Source organism: Vidua chalybeata, chromosome 6 (genome assembly GCF_026979565.1).
Source record: "Vidua chalybeata isolate OUT-0048 chromosome 6, bVidCha1 merged haplotype, whole genome shotgun sequence".
Taxonomy (NCBI): Eukaryota; Metazoa; Chordata; class Aves; order Passeriformes; family Viduidae; genus Vidua; species Vidua chalybeata.
In genome coordinates, this window is record NC_071535.1 from 59,548,377 (window position 1) to 59,564,805 (window position 16,429).

The window sequence follows — 16,429 nt, forward strand, 5'->3', positions numbered from 1 at the left end:
TCCTGCTCTCTGTGCTCCTCTGCCTGTGGAGGTAACACATTCCATGCCTTTCCTGACCCTCCTCCCACTGTGGGTCTGCCCAAAAGGACATGACAACCCCATTCTCGCTGGATCTTCCCTGTTTTCTTTTACCCTCGCTTTATTTCCCCTGCACTTTTCGAGAAGCGGCACGAGGGCAGGTTTATTTCTCATTTAGGGAATCCATTTATTGCCGTGCCTTGGGTGCACAGAAATACTGCCGATTCTTCATCTGAACTGGCTAGTTCGACTTTGTTGTCCTCCTTTTCTTTTACTTCGCAGAAAGAATTGCTAAGCATTGGAAGGGGCGGTGGGGTCACTGTCCCTGGAGGTGTTTAAGGAAAGGCCGGACATGCCACGGGCTGCTTGGCACGGTGGCGTCCGGTCATAGTTTGGCCTCGGTGATCTCAGAGGTATTTCCCAACCTCATGAATTCTGTGAAACCAAGAATTTAACTAGCGGGGCAGCCTGACCCGCCCGGCCTGAGGGCGGAGCGGGGCTCCCCCGTAGCGCCCGGGCCCAGCCCCGCCCTGCCTCAGGCGGGACCGGGAGGAGGAACCGGGAGGAGGAACCGAGGAGGAGCCACGAGGCGGGACCCGAGGAGGAAGCCGAGGAGGAGCCGCGAGGCTGGACCCGAGGAGGAAGCCGAGGAGGAGCCGCGAGGCGGGATCTGCGCGGCCGGGGCTGCGGGCGAGAGGCCGCCATGGAGGCGTTTGCGGTGAGGGGCCGGGCTGCGGCTGGGGCGGGCCGAGCCCTCACCGCCGCCGTGCCCTCACCGCCTGCCCTTCTTCCCCTCACAGGGAGTGCCTGTGGCCATCGCCGTGGCCGTGGTGGCGGCGTCCGCGCTGCTGCTGCTGCTGCTCCGAGGGACGGCGCGGAGGCCGAGCGGCCCCGTCACCCTGCAGGACCCGCTGGCCAAGTACCCGCTGCGGCTGCTGGACAAGGAGGTGCCCGGGGCTCTGGGGACATGGGGCATCGGCGGTCCGAGGGCAGTAGGTCCGCTGGCCTGGGAGGCTCTTGGCCGTGGGCTACCCCAGGGATCGAATCCCCAGAGCAGCGCACGGAGCCGTGCAAGGATGGCTGTGGTCCCCGCAGCCGCCCCGTGATGCTCCCATGGTAGAGCAGCTGTGTAAGAGCGTTTATGGCACGCTGCGAGCTGTTGTTTCCCGGCGCTTTGCGCGTTGAAGTGCTGGCTGTGTTCCTCCCTCGGTTCCTGTCCTGGGTGCACCACGAGAAGCAAGCTCGGCAGCCTGGGCTCCTGCACGGCTGTGTAGCATGATCTTTGGTCACAAGCATGCAATGTGCTCACTGGCCTTGGGCACAGGGTTTCCTGATTTTATCTATGTAAAGATGCTGTAGGGATTGTGCAGGTAGGCAAAAGTCACTCCTTGTGGAAGTAGAGAGGAGCTTCTGAAACTCCTGGTTATTTCAACTTTATTTTTCGAAGCCGTTTCTGTGTCCTTTCCCAGCATTTGGCTTGCATGCTAACAAAGAGCAGGCTTGCTGAAGCATATTGTGTTGAGTAGAGTTTGAAATTCAAACTAATGGTGATGCTGACCTCGTTCTAACTTTGGTTTTTTAGGAAATCAGTCACGATACTAAGAAATTTAGATTCGGGCTACCCTCAACGAATCATATATTAGGATTACCTGTAGGTAAGTACTGTAAACAGTTACTTGTATTTCTGGTTTCTCACAGTTCTTGGACTTCCGACTGTGAATTTAAGGCTCAGCAAAGCAAGGAGTTGAAAGCTGCATCTGAATGCAGCTGTCTCAGAGAGAAACATCATGTTTCCCAGAGGGTTGGATTTCTCATCTTTTTTGAGTGCTTTGTCCAGTTGTGTGGTGTAGGTTAGAAATGGAGCAGTGAAACTGAACTGAGCCTGATGGAATTTGTCACCAGTCAGGATATAAGCAAGAATGGTATCTGTCAAAGCTTTTTCATATTTCTTATTTGCATTCTACTTCCATCTGGTCCCCTCAGTCTATTGGCAATTGCCCTCATGGTTTTGGCAAATACAGTCACACTTGTAAAGGAGAAAGGGGACAACTCTGCTGCCTGGGTAGATGCTGAAATATTCAGAGCCTTTCCTGTGCATGCACTTACCTTTAAATTACACACATTTCCACGCAACTTTATCTGGCGTTCTGTAGCACAAATTTCAGCCTAGGATTGGCCTTCTTTCCTGTGCCCTGGAACACTGATAGCACTGAACCTTGGACCTTGAATCAGTGAAAATCTGTTCAGGGGAAAGTCTCTCTCTGATCTGCAGATGTGGCTCTGTTTGCTGTGCACTTGGCAGTTCCTGTGCTGTGTGGCAGGTGTCAGGGTCATCCCATTCCATGCTGTGAGCATGGCCTTGCATGCTGCCTGGTTTTCTCCAAACTCTCTTCTGGCTTGTATGGCAAAGAGTAATGGAATTAACTAGACAAATGGCAAACCAACTGAGATGTGCTCTGCAGTGCGTGTGTTTATCCAGATTCATTCTTAAGAATTTAGGAATAAGATGCTGAAACTGTATTACTCCCTGGGGAGATGCCTGCTCTGTGCTGAAAAAAGGGAAGAAATTGAATGTTTCATGCAGCATTTATATGGCAAAGATTTTCTCTGTCATTGCATGTGTAGCAGGTTACAATACCTGCCTTTCTTTCTTGTCCTCCAGGGATGAAAAAAAAAAAGTCAGATTGTAATTCTTTCTCCCCAGGCCAACATGTTTACCTTTCTGCAAAAATTGATGGGAATCTGGTGGTTCGAGCCTATACCCCTGTTTCCAGTGACGAGACAAAAGGTTACGTTGATTTAATTATAAAGGTAAATATTGTTTTCCTTTAATAGAGATAAGTTGCTAACTGGAAGGAGGGGAAGCACATCATTTTAATGAAATAGTTTGTTTTGATTTAGTCATCAAACTTCATCATCTTTCATTCAAATTTCATTAAATTTCATTTTCATCGGATCTCATCTTTTTCGAATAGGGTGACTGCACGGCAAACAGCTCATTTCACATTGCCCTTGAATAGTAAGTTGTATCCTGTGTATCTGCTGTGTGGCACTGAGGGATGGCAGAGGAAGAGCAGAGGGAGGAGAGAATCACTTCCCTGGCAATACTTCAGCAATTTCCCCAATGTCTTTGATTTGGCAGTGCATGGATACTGATGTCTCTCCCTCTAGATGCCTGTGCTGCTGCTAATGCTTACTGCAAACATCTCTAAGCAGAAAACAAGTCACACAAGGGAAATCCTTTAAGCTAGGGGATGCAGGATTATCTGATCCCAGGACTTCTGGATTTCCTAATCCTTTTCTATGATAGAGTTTGTCCTTAGGCAAAAATCCAGGGTTTTTTTTTGCATGCTATGTTCTTCATGTTACAAGGGTGGTGAATTGTTATGAGCTGCTTAATGCTTCTTAGGTGCTTTGAAAACTGAAAAAGCTGTTGTGTGGCTGAGTAGGAAAGGTTCAGAAGGAAAAGATGCAGCAATGCTGTTTTCAGAAGGAACAGCTACAAAAATGGGGTGACATAAGGCAATAGTGAAATGAGGACAGCAGTACATAATCTGCCTGCCACCCATCCCTGTTATCCTGGCTGTTTGCAGGGAGCAGAGGGGCGTGTGCCCAATAGCACACTTTACTTATTTTGGCTGCTCAAGAGGTAACTGAGAGCAAAGAATTGCCTTGATTTCTTTCTCAGGTGCTGAATTTCAGGCCTGCAGGATTGTGTTCTACAGATACTGTCTGCAGGAAGGTTAATGGTTGGTAATGTGCAAATGATTGTTCTTACAGGTCTACCACAAAAATGTGAACCCCAAGTTTCCAGAAGGTGGGAAGATGTCCCAGTATCTAGACAACATGAAGATTGGAGATACCATTGATTTCAGAGGGCCAAATGGACTCCTGGTCTATAAGGGGACAGGTACTGTGACACAAAGGTGGGAGAGCAAAAGGGAGGTATTGGTTACATTTTTATAAAACTTGACAGCTGTAGAGAATCTTATTTTAAAGTGGAAAAGAGGAAAAAACACCTTTTCTAGACTTGACCATGAGCCTGTCGGAGTTGATATGATGGGAAAGAGTACTTTGTGTATGGAATAACTGATGAGTGTCTCACTCCTGGGACTATAAATCTGAAAAAATTGCTGCTCCATTATATGACTGAGAAGTCTGCAGTGGAAATAAAATACCTCAGCTATACATATGGAGGGTGATGCTCCAGATCCTTCTTAAGCAAGTGAGACTGTGGCTTAAAATGCCCTCTGAGAATCTCAGTGTTGTTAGTGAATAACCAGCTGACTGAGAGCCAGCTCCATTTCATAATTAAAATCAGGTCTGAGCTGACTGTGAGGAAATAAGCTCAGAGAAGTAATCCTCTTGTAGGATACAAGTGAAAGATTTTGCACTGATCTTGACAGAGAGGAGTTGTGCACTTAAGTCTCCCCTCAGAATGCTCAGCACTTCTCTGGGTGCTGACCTCCTGTGATCAGCAATCTCCTGATGACTGTCTCAGCAGAAGGGAGGGACTTCCAGATTTGTCTTCATTAATTGATCACCTGTGGTAATTTATTCCCATGGAATTTGTATCCATGTTTGTTTGGAAGCTAATGTACCTATAGGTTTGGAATATTTCTTCTAGGTACCTTTCTTATCAAGCCTAATAAGAAGTCTGAAGCAGAGAAAAAGTTTGCAAAGCACCTTGGGATGATAGCTGGAGGAACAGGTAAAACGAATCCCATCATGGGGGTGTCTAGAGAGTGGAAATGTTTTATGGATATATGTGAGGACTGTCACTGTACTTTGCTAGCAGAGTACTTTCACCTGCATTTCTTTTCATTGATTTCTTTTCATGGTGGCACATTGAGGCACTCCAGTGGTTTGAGCTCAGTCCTGGGGAGTAGCAACCTGAGTGTTTACTGAGTGAATACTAATTTACCTTGTGACCTCAGAACTGGCTTCATCAGTGACAAAAAGTATTTTAAGAGAATGTCTTGAGGGTAAAATTACCTGATAGAGAATCCTGAAGAGAAAAGCCCTGCATACAAGAATTTTGGGTTTGTTTTGGAACTGTTTGTCATAATAGAAACCCCAATCTCTGCACTCCATGTGGATTAGAAATCCAGAGGTGTGTAGCCCTGTGCAGACTGAGATCCCATTGAAGACTGAAGGGAGGCAGCATTAATATGAATAATTAATATGAATTAATGAAACTGTAGCCATGGAAAGAAATACCCACTTTAACCATTTTGGTTTTTAACAGGAATAACTCCTATGTTGCAGCTGATCCGTCAGATCACAAATGATCCTAAGGACTCCACAAAATGTTACCTCCTTTTTGCTAATCAGGTGAGTATTCTGACCCATCTGTTTGTTCTTCTTTAATATACCACTTGTTTTTGCTGGCCTCTGAGCCTTTTTAACTGATGGCCCATGTTTCATTCTTTTTCACACTTAGGTGTCTCCTCATAGTTTCACTGAATTCCTACATTAGGGAATAAATACTGCAACCAGATCCTGATCCCTCTGCTCATCTTAGTCCTTCACTGATTTCAAGGAAACAGGATTTGTTTCCACTAATCTCTTTGTACAGTTAACCTTCACCATGCTGGCCCAGGGACATTTGCCAGGGCCAAATTTGCCAGGGTCAGGGACAAATCCAGCTCGTTGTGATTTTAGCCTGGATTAAAAAGTTCTAATTGCCATCTTTAGGACTGTGTTTAGGTGGCTGCTAAGTCTCACAGTTTGTTGTTCTTTACAGAAGCCTATAATGATTATAGCTATCGTGGAAGGGGCAAAATACCAATTACTTTCTTGATTTGCATAATTTTTATCATTGCATGTGTTGTGAATGGCAGATGAGCTCCCATCAGAGGGCTCCTGGGATGGCTTGGAGCTAACTAGCACTCTCATTTTGCAGACAGAAAATGATATATTGCTGAGAGCTGAGCTAGAAGACCTTGCCAAGAGGCATCCTGAGCAGTTTGTGCTGTGGTACACGCTGGACAGACCTCCAAAAGGTAGGGACACATGGAAATGCCTTTGCTGCTCCCTGTACAACAGTCAGAGCTTCACTCTTGCTCAAGAGGACATCAGAGTCAAATGTTCTTGTCTTACACTTTGAAACTCCTCAGAAACAAACCTTACCCCATACCCTGTTTTAGAAAGGGATTTTTAAGGCCCAGGTGGGCCTTAAAAAGTGGGAGCTCATAATTAACCTCATTTGGGTCAGATGTGTTACCCAGTGCATCTTTTCATGTATTCCAGATTTTGGGAGTTTTCATCAAAAGTTCAGCTCTGTTTTGGGCTATCTCCCAAATCAGGTTATGTTAGCATGTTGTTGGCACTAAATTGTTTAATACCTGTACATATTTTGTGCAGCAGCTCCAGATTAGATTCTGGTGTAACAAAGTTGCCATGTGTATGGATTAAGCATCATTTTCCTTCTTGGTTCACTTCAAATGGCAGATGCATTCAATAATACTGCTGCTTGAAATAGTTTAGCATTTATTTCCTCTTTTAATTTGTTTTCTCTTATCACTAAACTACACGGCAGAGCTTTTGTTATCACCAAACTTTGTCACCTGACCACTCCATCTCAAAAAGAAAAAAAAAACCACCAAAAGTACAGGTCTCAATATCTCTCCCTGATACGGGGTGACCCCTCTTCACTGGAAAAGCTGATTCACTCTACCTTTTTATTCCTACCTGCTCATTTCTTTTAAATTTTATAATTTATTATTTGAAGACTTCCATATCTTATCAGCCAAATCTTGTTACCTACATGCTTGTTGTCCCTGTGGAAGGGGATCACTAGGTTTGAGCTGAGTGAGAAATTTAATCCTTTCCTGGCTTGCAGTGATGGTGCCATAACTCGATTCTTCAGCTACTTAATGAGGTTTAGAAAGGCTTCAGCCTGTAGAGAGATTCAAAGTAATTGAATGAATTAATTCTTTGTTGCAGACTGGAAGTACAGCTCTGGCTTTGTCACTGCAGACATGCTGAAAGCCCACCTGCCTCCCCCTGGCAGTGAGACCCTCATTCTCATGTGTGGGCCACCACCAATGATTCAGTTTGCCTGTCAGCCCAACCTGGACAAGCTTGGCTATCCCAAGAGCAGTACATTTGCTTACTAACATCAATGTCACTGATACCTTTTGTGGAAGTACTGCATATTTTTCTACAGGAACAGTTGATGTGCAACTGTGCAGTGATTGTTTGTGTGTGTGTTTTTTTAACACCTTGATGTAATTTCTGTGGTTTATAACTTCATAATTACCTTTTGTGTTTTAATACTAAGAAGTTGAGAAATCATCTTGAATTCTGTGGGAGTTACTTAGTCTTACCTCTGGAATTAGTATAAAATAGTAATTCTGAGGGAAAAAAATGTAAAGATGAAAGGTCATCCACATGGATTTGTGTTAAATAATTCCACAGTCAGCAAAAGAGAGGGGAACATTCAGAATTTATTCATAACATTCAAGAAATAAGCATTTATACCAGTGTTATGCTAACTAGGATTTCTTACTACGTATATTTAAAAGAAGAATCAATTGTTTTGTGGATTGACTATTCACAGCCAAGTTAGCACAACAACACACTGAGTTGTAAATACAGCATTGAAAGAAAACAGGAAATACTGTGTTTGGACTATCCCAGGGCAGCTGGAGCAGCCAATCCCATTTGCAGTGCTGTAATAAGTCTGTTGGCTAATTGACCTGACAAAGTATTTCAAATGCCCATGGTACCTGACTGCATTGCCAGACCGGTACATTTAACACCTTTTATTAAACATTAAACATTAGTACTTTGCTGATGTGTAGACTTATTTCTCATTCTTCTGAATTCGCATTTTTTTTTTTCAGTTTGCAGTGATTGAAAAGAATTTGCCTTGATTTTACCACTGTGTAAATAATGTGTTTATCTTCTTACACCTGACCATACAGTGCAAGGTCTGTCATGAGAGACTGGTGAAGTGAGGACCAGGGTAGATTATCTGTAAAAAGCACCCCAGGTAGTTCTCAAAGAGCCCTTGGCTGCATCCTGTGGCCAGCCCTGGAGCTTCCCTCTTTCTTTGGGAGGGTTGTGGCTGGCAGTGACCTGCCCTCAGGCTATATTGGAATCTAAAGCAACACCTGCAGCCAGCAAGGAGAGAGCAATGCACACCAGCCCTGTACAGAGTACTTTTCATTACAATTAAGGAGATTTTTTTCTGGCATTTATCTGTTTACTAAGAGAGCTTTTTAATAGCTCATTAATACAGGAGATGTACATGTAAACTAAACAAATGCCACAAGTGCTGTAAAGGTGACAACTTCACCCTCAGCCCCTCAAAAAGTGAGAGGCCATATTTCCCTCTGATGCAGTCCTCTCTAGCCCAGTACAGCAGCAACAGATTTTGTCAGGTGTTTTAAAGAAACAAATCTGTGTTTTTTTCTGGTACTTTCCTGGTAGTCTCAGAGTTACATTCACTGCTGCAGTTGTTTTTGCCTCAGGTAAAGATTTGTGAACATGGCAGCTTGTCATCCTAATAAAAGCAAGGGCTTGATGGACAGTACTGTGTTCCATTCTTCCCATCCCACAGCACACTGACTTGGATAAAAAGAGGGCAGGACAGGTGCCAGTGAAAGGGAGAAGGGATTGAAATCCTTCCTGGGGACCAGTCTGGCAAGACCACAGGAGTGGTGAGTGAGCCATTACTGCTGCTCTCACCAGCCTCCAGCTGAATTCCAGGTGGCTCTGATTTAGCCCCTGTGATACAATTATGTATTAATGATTCCTGCACCAGGAGTTAATTATAAAAATAAAAAATTACAAAAGGTCTTTCACGTAACAGTACATCAACATGGCATGTAAAAGTTAACTGAATAAAAGGACAAAGCACTGCCAGTCTTTGCTTTCCAGACTCTGGATATGAGTCCCACTCCTCTCCCAACACCTGTTTCCTATTTCATGATGTGGGAAAACAGCACAGAGGAGAGTTACCTGTAAGGTGTGGCTACACTGACGGTAGGAAATGCTAGGTGGGAGGTGGCAGTGGCAGAAAAGAGGTAAAGCTTTCCTGCTCCACAGCATCCAGCTGCTCCTGGCCACTCCTGCAGGCGTGAGGTACGAGTAGCAATCTTGGTCATGCTGAAGCATCATCTCCAGTCTTCAAAGGTTGGTGTTAAAAACCTGCTGTCATTCAGCATTTCATCCTGGCTCAGCAGTGTCTGAAAGAACAAGATGGGAAGGACTGAGGGTGTTTGGTGAGAGGCCTGTGCTCCCAGAGACCCAGCTACAGTGAGATCAGGCTCACAACACAAAGGGAATTTCTTCAATACAGCTTTAAATAAAGTTTTTTTTGCTTGGGGAAACTTTTAGAGATTTTGCGTCTGGCATGCAACTCAACTATATTTCATAATTCTTCATTATGTCTTCCAGTCGCTCATTTTTTTTATTTTTTAATATATTGGCTTCTGTGGAATGAAGAAGCAAAAGTGAGGTGTTTCGTTCTGCACAGTTATAGCTCATGTAAATTTGCAGAAGTCTGTACCTCATTCCTAGCTTCTGTGATGGTTACCTGCAAAATCTTTGAAGAATTGTGTTCATTTAAGGGGATGAATATCTGTTATTTTGCAAAGAGACAGCAGAATTCATGAAAACTTAAAGAGGCCTAAATGAAGCTTAATTTCTAGAACAATTTAAAAACAGTTTTTTTTTTTTGACTGAATGTCCCACCAGGCTGTAAAGAGATACTTAACAAGAACAGAGACCCACTTACTCTTCATTTCCACCAGCAATAACCAACTTTCAGTGAGATTTAGCAGAGCACATGGGTGACTTTGGAACGAGAGAGGAACGAGTACGTACCGTGAGGTGGGTTATGCCTTGGGAAAGAGCCCCTATTTGCATTACTGTGCCTTCTGAGTGTTCCATCTGTAAAAGCAGTCAGCAACTAGTTCAAATCAGACAGCATGTGCAATTTTATTCACTCTACATGCAGCTTTGGGAGGGATCTGTGCCTGGACAAATGAAGTTGGGGTAAGTTGAAAAGCTCCTTAACACAAATGCCTCTGTGCTACACGGTATGTGAAAATGCATTTAATGACAGGAAGAGTGGATCCTGATTAAGAGAGATTGATTCCATGAAACTTGGCCTATAATTCACAGGATAAAAAGAAAAAGCTTAACTGATACTATCAATGAAAAGTAAAATTTTCTAAATGGTCTGACACTACTTATTTCAGGCAGGCTTTCACAGGCAAGAAGTCCTTGATAGAGTCCTACCTCTTCTTTCATAGAAATGTCACCAGTTCTAGGGCATTGTGATTTCCTGTGTGGGCCACATGCTCAGAAGTCATGCTTAATAGACAGACCATGCTCCTAGAGAAAAATCCAGTCTTTCTGTCATGCTTGAACAACTGCACAGTTGGCTCTAAGTTAATGCATTCCCTCACAACTCTGAGCTGAGCAAGTGGACATCCACAGTCAGGGTTTGGTATCCTCCCTGTTGAGGAGCAATACATTGAAAAAGACCACGGTTAGCCAGTGAACACAAATGAGATGTTAGATGCACTAAACCATGCAAATGAAAAAATTACCTTCACAGTTAGTCTTTTCAATGTTGTGACCATTCTCTTATCAGGTTTAAACTGTTTTTATGTCACTGGAGAAAGGCCAGTTTACTCCAGTTGCCTCTGTGTGGCTCTTGTGTGCTGCTGAAGTTCACACAAGGCTCCAGGAGCGCTCCGTTTTTCAGGGTTTACATCCCTTTACACAACAGCAAAGTTGAAATAAAATTTGATGGTTTTTAGTCATCATCATATCTCTGTATGCTGTCTAGACATTTTCATTCACAAGTTCACTACTACATTACAAAAGTGAATTAACTATTGGTTTATTAATAATTTGTTCATTGCTGATGCATTGTCTTCAGAAGCAGAACTATTCCCCACTGTACACCATGAAAGAAAAATTCAGTTGGATTTTCTGATTACTGTCTGTTAAAAAATACAATCCAGTTGTACTTTAATATAACTCGATAGCTTTGTACAAGTTTATCCAAATGAATTTATTACATTAAAAACCACCCATAAAGATAATGAAAAAAAAGGTGTGCCATACTAAAATTATGAAAGCTAGAAGTACAAAAGTCTTATGTTTCCTGCAACCATGCCCTTGACTGACATAATACCTCGATCTTCAGAGTGTAAAGGTGTCATAGTCCTGAAAAAGGGCTTGAGGATGGATGAGTTTATTATGATGTTGATTAAAAAAAACCCCAACACTCCTAATCTGGAACTCTTTCCAGTGTCCACAGCCAATACTTTTCTCTGTGAGTTCATGCGGATGTAGCAAAGAGTTTGTTATAGGGGAACATTTGGTTATTTGCAAGCTTTGGAATGCATGGAGAGGATGAGATGAGCATGGCATCAGTCTGTCTGTCCCACCTGATCCAGTTCCCTGTCAGTGAAAGGACTAAGTCCTTTGTAGCCACCGTAGTTTTTCGAAGTACCATTCGTAGCAGCTGGGCTTGTATCCACAGGACAAATGTAGTCTGTTGATTCGTCAAACTTCTTTTTCCTTAAGTTTCCAAAATGCGAAAATCCAAGTTTCTTTGGCTAAAATAAGGAGTCAACACAAGTAGTTGGAGTAAAACAAATAAAGTTTTTCTGTAACCATTCAAAATCCTCCCCTTTTTCAATTACTGCTATACCCTGGTCATTCAAGTATGTAGTTTCTGAATTAACTGTATTTGTTCTCAAACTGGAGTTACAGTGGATGCTAAATGCATTTACATGATGTTCCTTCTAAGAAAAGATGGAACAGATTGCTTGCTTGTTTTCAGGACCTGATTGAAAACAGACACATAGTAAAAGGTCTGGTATGTAGAATCAAGGGGAATGTAGCACTCATAGAATTCACCTCTCCCTTCTCACATTTGTCCCTTACTTTCTTTGTAATTCAGAGTAGAGGAGTCTGACACTGACATCTCATTTTTGACAGTGGGACCTACCCGAACTTTGGCAGTGGTGGTCAGAGGTGTGTATGCTGCTGACTCCATGGTTTCTCTTTTTTCTTGTTGTGCCTCTGGCCCAATTAGGACGTTAAAATTGGTGGTGAGGTGGCGGCGCAGGAGGGTCTTTTGGGGTGGGATATTCAGGAGCATGGCCAGCGCGTCACCATTGAAGCGGGGTTCCAGAATCTGGGAAAAGGGCAGGATGGTTATTTTTTATATAAATATTTGCAATAGTAAACTACTACAGTGCTTAGCAGAGGATTTCTCACTAAGTACCTGTTCACATTAGACCTTTTATAGCTCACTCATGATACTGGGGTTTGAATGGGAAATACCTGAAAGGAGCCAAGAAAAAATGCTGAATGTGATCAGACAAATATGTGTTTATATTTATCATCAAATCCATCAATATATGTTTATATTTATCATCAAACCATACATTTGTTTGGCTCAAACAAGTTTCCTTTCAGAATTTTTTGCTCTACTCAGAGTAAAAATTTAGTCTTAGTATGATTTCTACTGCTGCATTTTTGCAAAAATTCTACAGCACTAGAATCATGGTATTTCAGAACCCTGACATTACTGAGCTGCAAATAGTTCTAAATGTTTTGAATTTAAAAAAAAATGTCATTCCTGACTGCTGTGACTTCAGGGCGGTTATTTAGCGTGGCTCAGAGTTCTGGTAAATCACTCAAAGAAACACTCAGTGATGCCTTATCAAAAAACAATTTTCACACAGCACAGTTCAGGTTTCCTTTTCTGTGCTGCTGTCATACACTTGTGCACAGCTCAGCTTATAGAAAGTGTTTTATAGAAAGTGATTATAGAAAGTGTTTTAGCTGTTCCTTTTCTATTTTAATTTTCCTTTGTAAAATGAAGATGCATGGATCAAAGAGGCTCCTTGGAAGGCCTGATCCCGCTGTCACATTGCAGATGTGTTTGTCTCTTTCTGCTTGATGAACATCAGATAAAAGATGGTTTATATTACAGCCTGTCAGTTTTTAATAGTGAAATGGTAAATTCTTACGATCAGGCCCCCGTGCACTCCGCTGCCTCGAAGGTTGGGTGCATATTCTGCCAAATCCACTGATCTGAGCCATTCCATCACCCTGTGGTTGGACCACTGCACCACGTCGGAAGGAGACACGTTGTTCTGTTGGAGGGACCACAAAAGGTGATGACACCACAGCCTGCACTGTCTGAGTGTGCACAGCTCGTATCTCAGTTCAGACAAAAACAGCCTCCCTCCTCTTCCTCCACTTGTGCTTCCCTGACTGAGGGATTCTTTCTCTTCAAGCCCCTTTCAAGCAGTCTCTGATGAGATGGCAGACCTGGTCTAGTACTGATGAAACCCCATGTGTTGCATCAAGAAGTACAACAGCAGAGATTACAGATTAAAGGGAAAAAAAGGGAACATTTGACAACAGGGTTATTGAGAGTGCTTAATGCTAAGAAAAAACTGCGCTGATCAGGTAAGGCCAAAACCTTACAGATTTTAGAAATTAGGTGAGGCAAAGACAAGTCAGTCCAAATTATTCTCTTGGAAGATGAATTAGCGTTTTTCCCCCACTATGCAAATAACTTCTGAAGAGAAATGCACGAGATTCACCTAATAAGTCACATAGCTGCTGCTTTAGGTGCAAGTCCCTAGAAGCAATGATTCTGTTCTACCACTGTACACTGCTGACTTTCTATCCCTTTTGGCTGGGACCAGGTAATTCATACTTGCTTAAAGTAATTTATTTCAACATTCTTTTACCTCCTCAACTGGCCGCCTGCGCAGGCAGTGGGGATTGAAGCCATTGACGTGCAGCACATGAATGGCACATTTAATACTCAGGTGATGCAGCTGACTGGTGACTTTCAGGAAGAGAAGATCATTCTGTGAAGAAGAGAGACTTTCAGAACACAAACCAAAACAGATATTCTCCCCAGGAAGAAAGAGTTTAAATTTGCTGTGTAGTTTTATATAACATTACAGTAACTGTGGTTTAGGAAAGATGAAAGTTCATACTTTAAAGAGGGTCTGGGTTTTGTTAGGGTGGAAGTTTGGAGGGGGTTCTGTTGTTGGTTTGTTGGGTTTTTAACATTGCACCAGAGCAAGACCTGGCTAAAAAATGAAGGCAGGAGTGTAGCCTGTTAGGGCAAATCCAGGCCTTAATTACCCAGACTTGGGCATGAGAATGGGAAGAAAACACAGTGGCTGTGTGTGGTTCATGGTGTGCTGTGGATGTAGTCAGAGCTGTACAAATCACTGGATTTTCTGCTGTTACTTTGCTGAGAGAACAATGCATTCCAGAGGTTACATGTAAAAAAGGTCATTTTACTTTTAATTGTGGTGTGCTACATCATATTGAAAGAAGGACTTTGCAGAAGTTAGCCCTAACACATGACGTATTTTATGGACCTTAGGAACAAATTCTGTGCACTGGGCAGCACAAAGGAGTTATTGGCACTATTTCCATTTTGTAAAAATTCTTTAACTTCTCACATTCAAAGGAAAAACTTAAAAGTTTTTCTTATTCAGAAGTTAAAATTGGTAAAACTGAGAAAAAAGGACTGTACTTACCACGGTTAAGTACTGCAACATCCTCCCATCTACTCTGGATTCATGAAACTGGTCTTTATACTGGGGTAAGCCAATGTCATCGAGCCACCCTGCAGATATGAGAGCAATGGGGAACCAAATCCAGATCGGTAAGAATGAAGCCCTTCTCCCCTCTTGCCTGGCTTCTTTTGAGGCATTCAGGTGGCTCATTCAGGTGGCTCATTCTACCTGTTCCCCTTTCCTGAGGACAGCCTCTTGCCAGCAGCCTGAAAGCAATTCCCACCAAGCAGCTTTGTCCACACCAGCCCTGTGATATTTGACACACAACACGTGCTGGAGCACATCTTCTGCAGCACAATGGAGCTTTTCCTGGACTGAGCCTACCCATCTGATTTCCTGCTCTCTGACAGAGCTCTCCATAGCACACCACAAGCTTTAGGTCTGGGTATCAGGAACAACACAAAAATCTTCAATTCTTCCACTGGGAAACTTAGTGCTTTTTAAAAGATGTTTGGTAACTGCTTAAACGTGAGTCAGGCTGCCCTTTCATAGAGGTGGGAGAAATTCCCTCCCAAACAATTCTGTGAGAGTCCAAACACTTACGTGTCACCCAGATATGATCAAGTTGTGCAGACTTCTCGTCTTGTTTTGCATTTATAGCTTTAATGGCCAAAACCAATTTCTTCCTATGCAGTGGATGCTTTATTCCCATTTCCTGCAACAAAAAAACATTAACAAAGACTTTGCCCTGCCTCTGGTTCCTTTCCTCACGTGAGGTAACTATGAGGATTGATACTATGGATTTCAGGAAGGTAGAGCCAATGGTTTGGAGGGGCCTGGTGGGACAGAACCAGGAGGTAGAGAGTAGCAGTGATTACCTTCTCCATGTCCTGAGGTGTGGCAGTTAACAGCGTGTGGCCTGACGTCACCCACTGCCGGGCAAAAATCACGTACTGGCCCAGGCCGAAGTCCTCAAGCCAGTTACAAACTCTTTCAGTGCTCCACTGAGCAAACGGGGCATTGTGGTCGCTGAAAAGCACAAGAAACATTGGGAAGATCTCAAAGGAAAGAAGGAATGTCCACATTGGAAAGCTCACGGTGTGCCAGAGGCAGCACCACAGCAGATCTGTCGGGGTGCTGTGTTCTGGGGTGTCCTGGGAATTTGGCAGCCCAGCCACAACCTGTGAACAGTTGCAGGGCAGATAAGAATTTCCCATCTTCTGTTTGAAAAGAGGGAAAAGGGAATTGGTGAATCCTCATCATTATGCAGACAAGGAGATAATTATTCTCCTTGTTCTTTAAAAAGGTGAAATTTTTAACACTCCACCAAAGCAGCGGGGTGGAGGATTGCAGGCAGGGGAGATTCTCAGGATGATTTTGCTACCAGGGAAACTCTTTCCAGCTGTTGTGGAATTCCACAGCGCTCGGGCAAACTCGCCAAGAGGATGGGTTTGGCTGTTGGGCACATTCAACAGCACCAGGCTGGTGCCAGGGGGAGGAGGAGCCTTTACCTCTTCTGGCCTTTGGTGTCCTTGGATCGGGATAAGCGAGGTCCAGCTGTAGCCCGGAGACCTCCCCTCCGAAACTCTGCCAGGCCCAGGTCGTCTGCAGGGAAGTTACCTGACTGAGTTCTTCGGATTCTTGCAAGACAAGAGTGCCACGACAGGACTGTTAGCTGCTGACAGAGGATGTTTGTTCTGCATGGAAACTACAGTGACAACTAACAGCTCTGTGGATCTCCCCGGAAACCGCAAATGCCAAACTCCCCAGGCAGCTGAAGGAGTTCTAGGAAACTCAGTCTGGACCTAACTCTGGAGGAAAGTAAAGGAGCTCCACAGAGCAGCTGTGACACTTTCATCCAATTAATAATCCAGACT

The 16,429-nt window shown here is 43.6% G+C and overlaps 2 protein-coding genes across 8 annotated transcripts in view; one reads left to right on the forward strand and one right to left on the reverse strand.

The window, feature by feature from the left end:
- Positions 1-243: 243 nt before the first annotated feature.
- On the forward strand, positions 244-7,819 carry LOC128789258 (NADH-cytochrome b5 reductase 2). The gene is made up of 9 exons (XM_053945003.1): positions 244-736; positions 819-965; positions 1,601-1,673; positions 2,723-2,829; positions 3,799-3,928; positions 4,646-4,729; positions 5,267-5,352; positions 5,924-6,023; positions 6,967-7,819. The coding sequence occupies exons 1-9, from the start codon at positions 722-724 to the stop codon at positions 7,137-7,139; spliced, it is 915 nt and encodes a 304-aa protein (XP_053800978.1). The 5' UTR covers positions 244-721; the 3' UTR covers positions 7,140-7,819.
- The window catches only part of PPFIBP2 (PPFIA binding protein 2), a 93,864-nt gene continuing 84,884 nt past the window's right edge, over positions 7,450-16,429 (reverse strand). For all 7 annotated transcript variants that reach the window (XM_053945001.1, XM_053944995.1, XM_053944997.1 and 4 more), the window contains 10 exons: positions 16,064-16,192; positions 15,431-15,581; positions 15,156-15,267; positions 14,574-14,662; positions 13,764-13,886; positions 13,032-13,157; positions 12,002-12,190; positions 11,436-11,606; positions 9,856-9,921; positions 7,450-9,215 (listed from right to left, as the gene is read on the reverse strand). In XM_053945001.1, the coding sequence (XP_053800976.1) occupies positions 9,144-9,215; positions 9,856-9,921; positions 11,436-11,606; positions 12,002-12,190; positions 13,032-13,157; positions 13,764-13,886; positions 14,574-14,662; positions 15,156-15,267; positions 15,431-15,581; positions 16,064-16,192 (1,228 nt within the window). In that variant the 3' untranslated portion in view covers positions 7,450-9,143. The remainder of the gene's footprint in view (positions 9,216-9,855; positions 9,922-11,435; positions 11,607-12,001; positions 12,191-13,031; positions 13,158-13,763; positions 13,887-14,573; positions 14,663-15,155; positions 15,268-15,430; positions 15,582-16,063; positions 16,193-16,429) is intronic.